This window comes from Orcinus orca, chromosome 13 (assembly GCF_937001465.1).
Source record: "Orcinus orca chromosome 13, mOrcOrc1.1, whole genome shotgun sequence".
Lineage (NCBI taxonomy): Eukaryota > Metazoa > Chordata > Mammalia > Artiodactyla > Delphinidae > Orcinus > Orcinus orca.
Window position 1 is genome coordinate 70217468 of NC_064571.1, and position 14031 is coordinate 70231498.

Here is a 14031-nt window from a genome sequence, read left to right on the forward strand (position 1 = left end):
GGGCGCTGGTGATAGTTTTGTGGGAGCGCTGGCCTTCTACCTGGCTTACTACCCTAATCTGTCCTTGGAAGAAATGCTCAAGAGATCCAATTTCATCGCAGCAGTCAGTGTCCAGGCTATAGGAACACAGTCATCTTATCCATACAAAAAAGACCTGCCCCTTGATCTGTTTTGATTGCTATTAAGTCCAAAATAAATATGCCTGGAAATAAAGTATACTTGGGGATGGCCACTCTTAACTAGCAACTTACTATGTCACCTTCTCCTTTCTTTGCAAATACTATATTCATTTATTAAGTCATCCTCAAGCCTTCATTTATTTATGATGATGATTTCTTTGCTTTTCATGCAAAAGTCAACTAGACAGAATTAAGGATTCCACAACGAAGACATGTACAAACAATACCACTATTCAGGAACCAGCAAATTCTACTGCCAACACATCATGATACTGTAATGTAACACCATACAGCAGAGGTTGCATACAACGTGTCTAGAGTCAGCAGAGAATGTTAAATAAGCGAAGGGGGCATACGAATTGGGCCACTCAAGCAGTTCCTAAGAGGGGCAGCTGACATTCAGCTTTGCCTTTAGTGTTGTCAAAGCTTCTGGTTTTGCAAGGGAAGCCAGAAGTTTGGATGTTTATTGAAATCTTTCAACATTTAGGTATCAGCAACTGATTTTAATTGTAAATACCACCTGTGGGCTGCTTTCAGCCCATGTGCTGAATAGACAAGTCATTTGCTAAGCCAGATTCTAAGTTTTTTGAAAAAAAAGGTGATTCATGCATGTCACAGACCCTTTACACTGGGCTTAGGTAGGATCAGATGAAAGATTTTTCTTGTAACCCAAGACCACAATGTAGAGTTTCAATCTAAAAACAGCCAAGATCTCACCTAGTACTGCTTTGAATTAGAGCTTTAACAAAAGATGCCAGAAAAATAGCTGATTGACTATAATGCCACAAGCCTCTAAGATTCAACAACTGTCTAATTTTATTTCCAGAGAGCTGCGCTCACATTTCCTCAGGAGATAGATTGGGCCACAGGGAGGAACACCTGTTATTTTGGAACAACACTGGTTTCTTAGTGCTTGTGGTCACGGTGAACACTTTATCCTTCTCCCCTATAAATGCAGTAGGATACGTACCAGCAGAGCTCAAAATGTGAGCTGATCCTTACCTTCAGCCAGAAATTAGACAAGTAAAGGAGAAAATGGGCAATTTTGAAAATCTGTAGTAAACAATAGCTCGAGTGGGAAAGTGTACAGATCTGGGTAGGGCAGGAGTCCTTATCTGATAGGGATTTCCAAGCTGTGTGGTACCACTGCCCCAGAAGCCCTAGCCATTAGCTTTATGGAAATACACTATAGCGCCTCTTATTTAAAAAAAAAAATCTAGGAGTTAAAGCAGTCCAGAGCTGTCCTAGAAAATCCGAGATACTACTTTGGAGACATGAGTTTGAGAATATGGACCAATGGCATTTTTCTAACTATATAAGCACAAATCAAAAATAGCAGTTCTCTTGGTTTCTTCTGTGTTACAGCTGGCTCCCTTCTTACCATTCCTGCTCACCGCGGCCATCTCTGTTATTGCATGGGAGTTCTTTCAAGATCACTCTGGACTGTGACTCTGCCTTTTCTGTGAAGTACAAGAAAGAACAGACTGGAAACTCTTGCACAAATCTCACTATGGAAAATTTTCTTTTCTTATATGAAACAATGGTTATTTTTTAGGAATGTAGTTTTTAAAATTTCAAATAGTGGGGGAAAACACCACTAAGAGACAATAGTACAGGCTATTTTAATATTTTTATTAAGGGCTATAAAAATATCCAGAAAGATAAATAAATGTGATGCAATGATATATGTCCTAATATGAAGAACTTTCTTTCACTGCATTGTTTTCCTTCACAATGGCCTTCAAATCACAGGAGGCAGTGATTCCATGCCATTTCCTCTTCTTTCATTACACGCTGCAGAATTTCTGAATCAGTATCCCGCCCTCAGTCTTCTCATTTATAAATCAAATTCATTTTCAATCCATTGTTTAGAGGGAGCGTATTTTTTTCTGTTCCACAAAGAGGACTTTTTTTTTCACTGAAGGAGGAGAAAAAAGGATTGTAGCAGAAAACTAAAAAGTATCATCACCATTTTTTAATAAAAATACATATCAGACCATGAGCCCTCGCTTCTTTTTCTTTCCTTTGTCATGAGGATGGAGCTGGCTTGCTAACTCAGTTCCTCAATCCCAGAGATCAGAGAAGACTGGAGAAAATGGTAAGGAAAACAAGGGAAGGTGCACCAGCCAATCAGTGGCATCCTTGGTGCCCCACAAGGTCACATGTGAAATAATCAAATTTAAAAGAAATTACAAGCAAAAAAAAGAAAAACAACGTCTTCACCCAGCTAATGTCCACTCTTGTAGGAGGTGAAGCAAGAGCTAGACTCCAGAAAAAGAGCAGTAAAAACTGAGCAGACCACAGAAGAAAAGGAAGCCTGGCTGAAAGAGTAAATACACATTAAGCCTTGTACTTTCCAGAAATGGTTTCATATACCCAAATATAAATTTTCAAGTTTGGTAACAGATTTAACATCATAACCCAAATCTTATTATTTTAAACATCATAACAGAGTACAGTTCTCTGAAACACCCAAAACAAAAATGCTAACTGCCTGGATGAAAGATTAGAGACTAGATGCTAGGCAATAAGGTTTTCATAGTTCCTGTAATGCCCTATTATAGCACTCCATTAACATCACATATCTCTCCCTCCCCCGCCCCCCCCACACACCACCTGAATTCTTCTTTGCCAAAAAAACCAAAAACAGTGCATCCAGGAAGATCCAGGAACTCAAAAGACTAAGACACAACAGCAACTCACCTGTCCCTACCACATAGAGATTTTAGCTTTGTTTTTTTGTTATTCTTCTGTATCAATATGGATACCCTGTATATGAGATTCCCAAACTGTCTATGATTAAGAATTAACTAGAGAGCTTATTTAAATACACTCCTACTTCTTACCTCCACCTCTACCCTAATTCTGGTTCTGTAGAACTAGAGGGGGACTGAAGTCTGTATTTTTTAAAAACCCCCAGATGATTCTGATGGGCAGCTGAAATTAATAACCATTAACCAGTCAACAGAATTTTATCTATAAAGTTAATTTAAAATACATATTTTATTACTTTGTATATAGGGATATTTTTAATATACTTCAAATCATCTAATATTAAACATAAGTAGAACTCATGCTCCTTCAAAGTCCAAGGAAGACTACAAAGCATTATAAGACAGTAGTAAAGAACCCAAACAGCTTCCTACCAGACAATGTTATTCATTGCAAGAAATATTTCCCCCATGTTTTTCTACATGGAACTAAAAAATGGATAAAAAAAGAATCTGTCTCATGGATAACCAGTCAGGAGATTATTTAAATGACCTTGAACAGAAATAACTGATGAATATTAGTAAAGCAAGGCTTTATTCATAAAAATTTTGACTTACTTCCTGCATTCCTTCCCTTAATTCAAAGAATAAATATTTAAGTTCACAGAACTGTGCTAGGCAAAGTGGAATTTATGAAAGCGTAAAAGTCCCTGATTTAATAGCAGTGTATCATGAGGTGCCTGGATGGATGTCCAGGAAGCCCCACAGGAACCTAAAGATCAAAGGGGACTGGAATGGTGAGGGAAACGCCTCACAGAGAGGGTCAGGTTTAGCCTCTGAAGCAGCAGCATCTGGATGAGCTAAAACAGGAAAGGGCATATAGTGTAGAGAAATGGTGATAGGAGGTAAGAATGACAGTGTTGACCACAGGGGAAGGTCTTGATTTAAAAAAAAAAAAGAAAACAGACTAATTTGGCTCCATGTAATAGAAAAAATATGGGGCCTGGAGTCAAAAAGATTGGGTTCAAACCTTGGTGCCACCATTTATCTACTGGGAGTCCTTGGGCAAATTTCTCAAAATACTCTTCCTTCAGTTTTCTTCCCTATGAGAGGGATAACTCCATCTCCCTCACAGGTTGCCAGACAGCAAACACTCAGTATGTGTTAGATGAGTTGAAATGACACACTGCTATCCACAATCATAAACATAAATTAATTTTCTGTCAAAATATTTGCTGCTTAATTCACGGAAGAATGAATCTGTCAAGTTCTTCCCCTACACCTAACCTAAATCTATTCTGCTTCAATTAAAGTCTATATTGTCTTGTTTAGTCATCCAAGGAATTAAAACTGACAAGTTTTCATTTTCTTTATAATAAACCTTCATATATTTAACAAAGTTTAATAAGCTTATGCCTCAACCTTTAATCCTTCCTCCTTGGAAATTTGCATCTAGTTTCATATGAGGAAAAGGAGTTTGAAAGGACTTAGGCTGGTTCTAGCCATAGAGTATACCATAAAGTACTCAAATAATTGGGAATTTTTCCATGTTTCCTTGCCTGATTTCCTTCATAAAGCAGACAAGCAAAACATTACCCTTAAACTAACCATTTATTCACTGCAGTAAAATATGCTGGGAGAAATGCCAAGCTATTTGGTACCCTGGGCAATGGGGCAGGCCGCAAGGCAAATATCATGCAAGTGTCCATGGCATTCAGTGAGTGGGCAGGAAGCCAAGTGCTCTGCTATCCCAGAACATTCTCTTCTTCAGAAGAGACAAAGTTGTGCTGTCATGGCTCCGACCATTCCTTATCAGAAAAGCTCTAATCATCTGTTTGAAATTTATATATGAATCTTTTCTTCCACTTTCAACTTACAGTCAGAACTGTTTATGGCTGTATCCTTTCCCAGTCTCAAAACTTAAAATCAGTCTGACAAATAGTAAGTTCCTAACACCTCCATACTAACAGTGAAAATTCCAATACATTTTCACACTTAAAATATCAGAGAAGGTTATTCAATCAACATTTATTAATGTTGTATAAGTTCCTAAAAAACTCTATAATGGAGCTAAAATGCTAGAAAAACAACTACTTTATTGTAAAGTTCATCACTTTGGGTTTTCACCAGCTGATACAAAGAAATCAGAGGGAGAAAACCACCACACCAATCCAATATCACATTGCTATGGTCTGAATGTTTACATTCCCCCAAATTTACGTCGAAATCCTAACCTCCAGAGATGATGGTATTAGGAGTTAGGGCCTTTGGGAGGTGCTTTGGTCATGAGGGTGGAGCCTTCATGAATGCGATTCATTCTCTTATAAAAGAGACTCCAGAGCTTGCCTGCCCCTCCACCATGTGAGAACACAGCAAGAAGAACCCCTTCCTATGAACTAGAAGAGGGCCCTCGCCAGAAAGCGACCATGCTGGCACCTTGATCTCGGACGTCCCAGGTCCCAGAACTCTGAGAAAGAAAGATCTGCTGTTTATGAGTCACCCAGTCTGTGGTACTTTGTTATATCAACCCAGACTAAAACACATACCTTATCATTCTAATAATTTTTCCACCATGAGATGTCATCCTGAAATTCAGACTCCTAATTATCAGGTACAAACCTAGAATCCCCTTTTTATTATAATAAAGAATGACCAGAAATTTTAACACCAAAAGAACAGCAGGAAATTTTATTTCTGTTAAAGAATGGAATTTATACCAATTTTAGGCTGACAACTGGGCCTCTCAGAGCCTTTTTTAAATGCCTCCTTACATTGGTACAGCCCTCATTTTTTTTTTAAGGTGGTATTATTTTTGTTTTTCTTAGACATTGACAAATACAGCATAATGAACAGTGGCTGTGAGACCTTCCGTACAAACTCTGAAAGCAGCTAGTAAGGTAGCTGTCAGCCAGATTCGCATTAATGCCCAACCACAGTTCATGCACCAGTAAGTGAGTTTTAGCCTCCTATGAAATCTCTCGATAACAGGTCCATACGTAGAGTGATTCCGGGCCTAGACTTGGAGTCAGACAGTCCTGAGTTCAAATTTGTATTCTGTCACATATTTTAGCTGTGTGTCCTTGATTAAGATCCTTGGTACCAGGTTCCTAACCTATAAAATGGGGTTCAGATTGCCTGGAGAGTATGGGTGCTTATGTTACTATGCATTCACATATCTGAAGACCTGAAGACTTGTGTAGGTAAACAAAGAAGACAGAATTTTCCATTTGGTCTGGTTATTCACAAGCACTAGTTTGTTTCCTTTCTCTCAAGGATCACTGTCTTTTGTTGCCTATATTGTCCTTTTGTTGTTGTTGAGTTTCAAGTGGGAAAGTAAATTCGGTCCCATTGCTCCATCTTGGCCACAAGTGAGTCGATCAGGTCTTGTTCTTAGTTAAAGAAAAAGTTGATTATGACATTAAGTGCCTATCTTTCATTATATAATGGATTAATTTGGAGAAATAAGATTCTAGCACCAATTTCAACTCTGATCACCAACCAGGTGTCTCACAATTCAACTCAACTCTGACACTATCCTCCTGGAGATAGTAACTCAGGAACAGCCAGATGGAAGTGACGCATAGGGCAAGGTACAGGGAAGGGGAGTGAAGCTTCCGTGCCCTCTCTGAACATGCCAGTCTCCCAGAATCGCCACGTGATTACCAACCCAGAAGCTCCGGTACTGCCATTATTAACAAGCAATTATAAAGGGGCTGTTTTGAAGCAAAGGCACAAAAATGAGATGAATGGCCTGCAGTTTTGTTTGCTAGTTAATTTTGCATAAATTGGCTCATGAAATCCAAAAACAGGATAGGCTACCACCAACAGTAATCGGGGTGCTGACCCTTTTTATCTGGACTTTGGAACATTTGTCTCTTTCAGACAAATGTTTCTATCCACTAAGGCCATTTAAAGTTATCACTTACTATGGCATTTTAGCAGATGGTAAAACAGAAAATGAAATTTCCTACCCTCCTGCTCTAATATATAGACAGCATACTCTTTAACTCGAATCTGGACCTAATTACTTGCCACTGTTGGGCAGATGACCCTAGCAGAACATTCCCTCCCTTTTTCAAGACACTCTTCTCTGTTTCCAGAACAATATCCCCTATTCTATTTACATGGCTGCTTTCTCACCTTCAAATCTTTCGTTAACCATCTCCTACTGGATAGACTTTCCCTGAACTATCCTATCTAAAGGATAAAGGTAGGATCCACCTCCCCCCAACTTCATCCTGTATCTCAGCATCCTGCTTGTTTCTCTCATAGCACTTAGCATAATTTGTCATTTTTCCTTTCTCTCCCTTCCAAAACCAGACTGTAAGTGCCAATACCACAGGTACTGAGTCTATCTTGTGTCTTCGTATATCCCAGCACCTGGGATACTAACTAGCACCACGGTAAACTTTCAATATGTACTTGGAATGAATGCTATAGTGACAAAGGGGCCACAAAACTGCCGAAGATGTTCAGCATCAATCTGAACAGGGCATCAGGCCTTGAAAGCATTTGAATTTATTATGGAGCAACTTCTCTGAATCTTACCTACTGGATCATAATGCAAGAGAGTCAGTTTCTCCCGCAGTCGGCTTCTCTTAGTGTTGAAGGAAAAACCTGTTCCAGCTTGGCTCAACATTTTCACCAGAATTGTTCTAAGATTTAAAAGCAAATTGTTACAAGCTGAGGAAACAGAATAAAATCAGTCATGGGGGGATGGCACATTTTGAGAACCCTATACAGCAGTATTACTTGTGAGACATCACTTAAGCCTTAAATTCAGTTCTAAGACAGCCTATTTTTCCATAAATGACAGCTTGAATGGTTCTAATTCCCAAGATTTGTTCCATTACGCAGGGTACCTTGGTAATGACCTAACCAAAGCAACAAGAACAATCAAACCACACTGTGGGAATAGACTCAGACACCCACCTTTTAGAAAGAGCAGAAGTCAGGAGTGGGAAAAATACGCAAGTACTGGTAACCCTAGCTGGCCAGTCAGGAAGATGGCTGTCTCAGAAGAGCCCTATCTTCCATGGATGAGTAATAAGAGTAAAATCAGGAAAGGACAGAAAAAAGTATTGGAACTTTTACATTGACAATGTGCAAAACCTTGTTCCCCTTTATATTTTGTTTAAGTTGTTTAAGTTCTAGTCATCCAAAGCACTAAAGTTCATGTTTTGCCTCACTGGACCTTTTAATACCTCATACTATTTGTTACTCTTGCACATGTCTTGTCTCCCTATGTAGATCATGCTATTTGATTTCTCATCTAAGTCCAAAAAAGAATTTGAAGCATTCAAATATACAATATATCTAAGATATATTACACATCTTTGCATCCCTTTCAATGTACAGCACAGTGCCTCATACTAAGAGGGATAGAATATCTGTTGATTAAGACAGACAATAATTAGTCATTCATTCAAAAAGATTCAACAAATATTAAGTGCTTACTCTGTGGAAAGCACTATAGGAAATGCAAAGCCCTGTAAGTCCACATCTGCACCTTGGAGAACTACCAGTAATAGTATGGAAGGTGGGCCTCCCTGGTGGCACAGTGGTTGAGAGTCCGCCTGCTGATGCAGGGGACACAGGTTCGTGCCCTGGTCTGGGAGGATCCCACATGCCACGGAGCGGCTAGGCCCGTGAGCCATGGCCGCTGAGCCTGCGCGTCCGGAGCCTGTGCTCCGCAACAGAAGAGGCCACAACAGTGAGAGGCCTGCGTACCGCAAAAAAAAAAAAAAAAAAAAATAGTACACAAGGTCTGTAAGGCAAGACATACATGACAAATGGCACAAGGATTCAAAGAACATGACAGGCAGGGAGCATCTCTAAAGAAACTGAAGGCATGGGAGATTCCTACAGAACCTGAAGGTGGGAAATAAATAACTGGACTGTGGGAAAAGCTATATTAATCAATAAAAAATATTGAGGGTAAAACACTAACATACATGTGTTTCATTAAGTTTAATCCAAAAAACCTAGTTTTAAAGATTTGTGATGTGTCTTGGGTTGTAAACAAAGGCTGCTTTAGAATTTTTCTATTTTTAACACAGAAAATCTTACTTTGGTTATTGTCTACAAAATTTATTTTGAAATACCAGTTTGGTATTTATAGTCTCTCTGGTACAGCATGAAAACTTTAGCCTTTGCTATTTTTGAAATGCTTATACCATGAAGGCAAAGGATTACAAAACTCAATAAAACAGGCTCTGTCGATTAATCAAATCACAGCTTGTTCTGCTCGACTCCTGTAGTGGGCTCCAGACAAACGTCCCTTGGTCCTCAATTTGAGGAAACAGAATTACAGTGGTAGTCCAAAGAGAGCACGGGGACCCTGATGATTTGTTTAGGAACAAGACAGCAAGAGCAACTTTTTTTTTTTTTTTTTTGCTGTGTTGGGTCTTCGTTTCTGTGCGAGGGCTTTCTCTAATTGTGGCGAGCGGGGGCGACTCTTCATCGCGGTGCGCAGGCCTCTCACTATCGTGGCCTCTCTTGTTGTGGAGCACAGGCTCCAGACGTGCAGGCTCAGTAGTTGTGGCTCACGGGCCTAGTTGCTCCGCGGCATGTGGGATCCTCCCAGACCAGGGTTCGAACCCGTCTCCGGCATTAGCAGGCAGATTCTTAACCACTGCGCCACCAGGGAAGCCCAAGAGCAACTCTTAGTAAATTATTTGAATGTTCACTTAAGTAGGTCAGTTGGGAAGGAGGGAAAATATTTTTTGAAATAGTTCATAGGGCCAAAATAATTCATCAAGTAACTAATCCTCAAATCAACTTTTAGAAAATTGAAGCCAAATGCTTAATTTCACATAAGGATTCATTGGCAGCAGTAGGACTGATGAATCTAACATAAACAAGTGAAGTTTAAAAAGAGAAAAACTTTTACTTACTTTGACTTGGTCTTGGCAACTTTTTTTGTAGGGAGGAAAGAGAAAAGAAAAATAACGATATATTATCTTGCTTATGCAAAGCTCATATAATGTCAGGATAATCAAAATTATTTAAATCATGAAGTAGGCCATAAATTGTCACTCAAGTCACTACTCCCTAGCTATTAGGGATCCCGTTAGGATTTTATAGAAGGTTTTTAAAAATCCAATCAGACCACCACAGTTCTGGATGTAATGCTATGCAGTCTCTTTTCAGTTGGACTGGTTACCTTTTAAATCTTCCTAAACTAAGATCTGCTCCACTTGCTCCTCTTCTAAGGTGCAAACACTTGCACTAGAACAAGCCTCTTGTTTGATAAGTTAACCTTTCCAAACTCCAACAACCATCACATCAGGTGGAGAAGTGAAACTAACTCTAACCGGGAAGTCAGCCTGGTGCATGGAAGAACACTGTCTTGGGAGCCAGAGGGCTTCTTTCCCAGCCCAGCTGTATGACCTAGAGTCAATCACTGCTCCTCATCTTTAGAGTTCTAAACGACTGAACTAGAGGTTTTCCCCAGTTAGCACGTCCGGAGATTCTGCTGACACACCGCTACAGAGGGCGGGGGAAAGCGCCCCACTCCTGACGGGCTGACCCTACAGTCCGAACGAACCGCAACTGATCCTGAACCAGCGCCGCAGACCCCCGAGACCCCCCAGCCCCGCAGTGAGCGCGGCGCGGGGTCATGCCGGGCGCTGTAGTCCTGAAGGCCTGGGAAGTCGCAGCGGCAGCTTCCCGACCGGCGCGCGCACCCCACCCCGCAACATCCCGGGGCCCGCCTGTCACGGCCTCCCGCCCCCGCTGCACGCCCTGCCACCGCCTCCAGCCCCACTTACAAGTGACCGCGGACAGGAACATAGCGACAGCAGCCTCGAAAGCAGGTCCAAATTCCCTCAACAAATAACTGCTTCCGGGGCACAGGCCTGTTCCGGAAGAGGATTCCGGAAGTGCTCCGAAGCCACGCCCCCTGTTTAAATCTCAGGGCTGAGCCCGCCTCTCTCCTGTGTTCTTTACACTACTGGTGTCTCTTTCGTGGTCCTGGAGTGTGGAGTCCCCTCCCCTTTTGGAGAGGGTCTTTGTTATCGCTCAGGGTTCGCGCCCCAGACCCTGACTCCTACTTCTGGGTCAGAGTTAGGTGCATGTTTCATAAATAATCGCAGCCGCCTACATTAAAGCCACAGGAACTCCCTATGTTCCTCATTCGCTTCGGGCTGTCGGGCTCCCGCGTCATTTCCTTAAATTTGTTGCCTTCTTTTGCCTCCTCTGGCCCATCTCCATCTCCACCTAGTTAACATCTACTCTCAGTCCCTCCAGAATTGAGAACTCCACCTGAATATCCCTATTCCTTAATTATATGTTGGATTTCTAGGAGGGCAGGGCCCTGTGCATCTTGTTAACTGCTGTATCTAAGCATCTGCGTGGCAATAGGGACCTAATAGCTGAGATTGGGAGCGCTGACATAACTTGCTTAATGTCACAAAACTAGTAAACGGCAGAGTCAGAATTTGAGCCCAGCTTTTGTCTGACTGCAAAGACTCATGCCTTTCCCTCTAGACATTGGGACCTAACCACTTTGCCATCTTCCAATCTTCACCTCTCTGCAAGGAAACACCGCTCCTTCAGCACCAGGTACTTCAGGAGAAACCTCATTTCCCAATAATCAGGACTTAAGGATTTTTTTTCCAATCTGTGATTTTACCTATATATTAAATTTTACAAACATGTGAAAGATTTATTCTCATGGTACTTCAGGAGAAACCTCATTTCCCAATAATCAGGACTTAAGGATTTTTTTTCCAATCTGTGATTTTACCTATATATTAAATTTTACAAACATGTGAAAGATTTATTCTCATGGATCATCCTCACTGCAAGTAATAAAATTATTAAGAGAAAATGTAGCTCTCCAATACAATACAACACAATTTTTAAAATTAGGACTGTCCTTGCCCTTAGTACCTCTAATGTTTTTTGTTTTCCCCATAACTTAATTCCAGCAACTGAGCACCCTCTAGGTGCCCAAACCCTTCCTTACCTTGTGCAGTTCAGCTGCTGACAAACAAGAGCTTCAGGTGTTCAAGAAGGTAAGGTTTCTTATTTAGGAAATTCCTTTTGGGGATCTATAAGAAAGGAACACAGGACTGGAAGCCAAGGGACGTGAATTCTAGTGTTTGTTCTGTCGCTTAGAAAGTCATTTCAACTCTTCAGACCTCAGTTTCGGGCCCGGTGTGGGCACTGGATCAGTGATTCTCATTCCTGAAGGTATATCAGTCATCTAGGGTCCTTTAAAAGACCTGGATGCCAGAGGAGAGGCCCAGAGTCTGTACAGTATTTCTTCCCCCTCCCCAATTTTCTATGAAGCATTTCAAATATATCAAAAAGTAGAAAGGATAGTATAATGAACAAACTATATACCCAATTCAACAAATGTTAAGATTCTGCTATGTATATTGATGTCTATGGAATTTTTAAAAAATATGCATATGTATATGCATATATATATGGTTAGGGTTTTTGGCTAAGCTGTGTAAATGCAAATTGGAGACATAACCTTTCACTCCTAAATATTTAAGTATGTATCTCTCAAGAATAAGATCATTATAACTACAATAGTGTTTTTATTCCTTAAAAAATTAATAGTTTGCGGGAGAAGCTAGGTAAGAGGGAGCAGTATGTTCGCGGAAGTCCCCGAGGACTTCCAGCCTCTGCAGAGGAGAAGAAGGAAATGGAAGACAAAGTGACTAGTGCAGAGAAAGCTGAAGAAGCAAAATTAAAAGCAAGATACCCTCATCTGGGACAAAAGCCTGAAGGTTCAGATTTTTTAAGGAAAGATTGCAGAAAGGGCAAAATATTTTGATTCTGGGGATTACAACGTGGCTAAAGCAAAAATGAAGAACAAGCTACTTCCTACTGCAGCCCCAGATCAGACAGGGGTCACTGGTGACCACATTCCCACTCCACAGGACCTTCCTCAACGGAAACCATCTCTTATTGCTAGCAAGCTGGCTGGCTAATTAAAAGAGCTGAACTGCATGAATCTTCTAATTCCCATTATTTCTCCTTAATATGTTACTTCTCTGCTTTTTATTTCCTTTCACTCACTAAGTCATTTGAGAATTATGGCTTTGCAGGTAGTGGTAATGTGTATGTAAGGGAATATACATGTGTAGAGTTTTGATTAGTTTAACAGTGCACTGATAAAAAGAACATGTTAGAGCAACATAATCTACTTGAAAATAATTGTATATATTACCTAACTCCTAGTGTAGGGCTGGTTCCAACAAGTAACAAGCAAGTTTTACAATTTTAATGCTTTGGCTTTCTTTAATTCATCTTAATTATAGCTTTGTATGTTACTCTTATTTAATATAGCCTCTATTGTATTGATTTCCTCTGCATTTTCCTTTTGGATTTTGTAAAACAGAAGTTTAAGACCACAAGTTAGAAGAAAGGTCACATATTTCAAACACAAATAGATTGGGCTTCAAAAGATTTGTATCCTGTGCTTGAACTTGAATGGCCTTAAATCTGTTTCAGCTTTAACAATAGAATTTTACTTGGGCAATATTTGCCCATTCTGGTGTAACTTATGTGACTCTAGTGCTTAACAGCTGCTGTTGAAGCTAGTATTCCTATTCAGTTTTATAGTGTCAGAATACCTTTTGTTGTTGAAGATGTGAATGAAGTGTGCATGTGCATCAACTGTTGAATTCACTTTTGTGCCATTTTTGTAAGTACAGTAGTTTTGCACAACCTCTCAAAAAATATTAATAGTTTCCTAATCTCTAAGCCATAGGCAAATTGTCTTTTATGGCTGTTTTCTTCAAAAACAGTGTCCAGTCTGGGACTTCCCTGGCCGTCCAGTAGTTAAGACTCCATGCTTCCAATGCAGGGGGTGCAGGTTCAATCCCTGGTTGGGGAATTAAGATCCTGCATGCCATGTGGCATGGCCAAAAAATTTTTTAAAATAAAATTGCAAAACAAAATGTCCAGTCAAGGTTCATACATTACCTTTAGTTGTCATAAATCTTTAATCTCTTTCAAATCTAAAACAAAACCCCTCACTTTTTCTTTATCGTGATACTGAATTTTTAAAGAGACTGAGCTAGTTTCTTGTGGAGTGTCTCGTATACTGAATTTGTCTGATTGTTTTCTTATGTGGTCATTTTATTTATTCTTCTATCCCCTGTGTTTCCTGTAAGTTG

General features: G+C 40.2%; 2 protein-coding genes and 1 pseudogene across 6 annotated transcripts in view; 2 read left to right on the forward strand and 1 right to left on the reverse strand.

Annotated features, from left to right (window-relative positions):
- RBKS (ribokinase) overlaps positions 1 to 232 on the forward strand; it is a 73854-nt gene extending 73622 nt beyond the window's left edge. For all 3 annotated transcript variants that reach the window (XM_004268163.4, XM_033425188.2, XM_033425186.2), the window contains one exon: positions 2 to 232. In XM_004268163.4, the coding sequence (XP_004268211.1) occupies positions 2 to 175 (174 nt within the window). In that variant the 3' untranslated portion in view covers positions 176 to 232. The remainder of the gene's footprint in view (position 1) is intronic.
- Positions 1 to 10833, reverse strand: part of MRPL33 (mitochondrial ribosomal protein L33) — a 32534-nt gene extending 21701 nt beyond the window's left edge. Inside the window, exons 1-4 of one of the 3 annotated variants that reach the window (XM_033425192.2) lie at positions 10663 to 10777; positions 9787 to 9805; positions 7439 to 7545; positions 1561 to 1639 (exon numbers count right to left, since the gene is read on the reverse strand). In XM_033425192.2, coding sequence (XP_033281083.1) covers positions 1561 to 1639; positions 7439 to 7545; positions 9787 to 9805; positions 10663 to 10684 — 227 coding nt within the window. In that variant the 5' untranslated portion in view covers positions 10685 to 10777. The other 2 variants (XM_004268162.3, XM_033425191.2) reach the window with 2 other exon arrangements.
- A 1665-nt stretch (positions 10834 to 12498) lies between these two features.
- On the forward strand, positions 12499 to 13594 carry LOC101278064 (cAMP-regulated phosphoprotein 19-like; annotated as a pseudogene).
- The last annotated feature ends 437 nt before the right edge of the window (positions 13595 to 14031 follow it).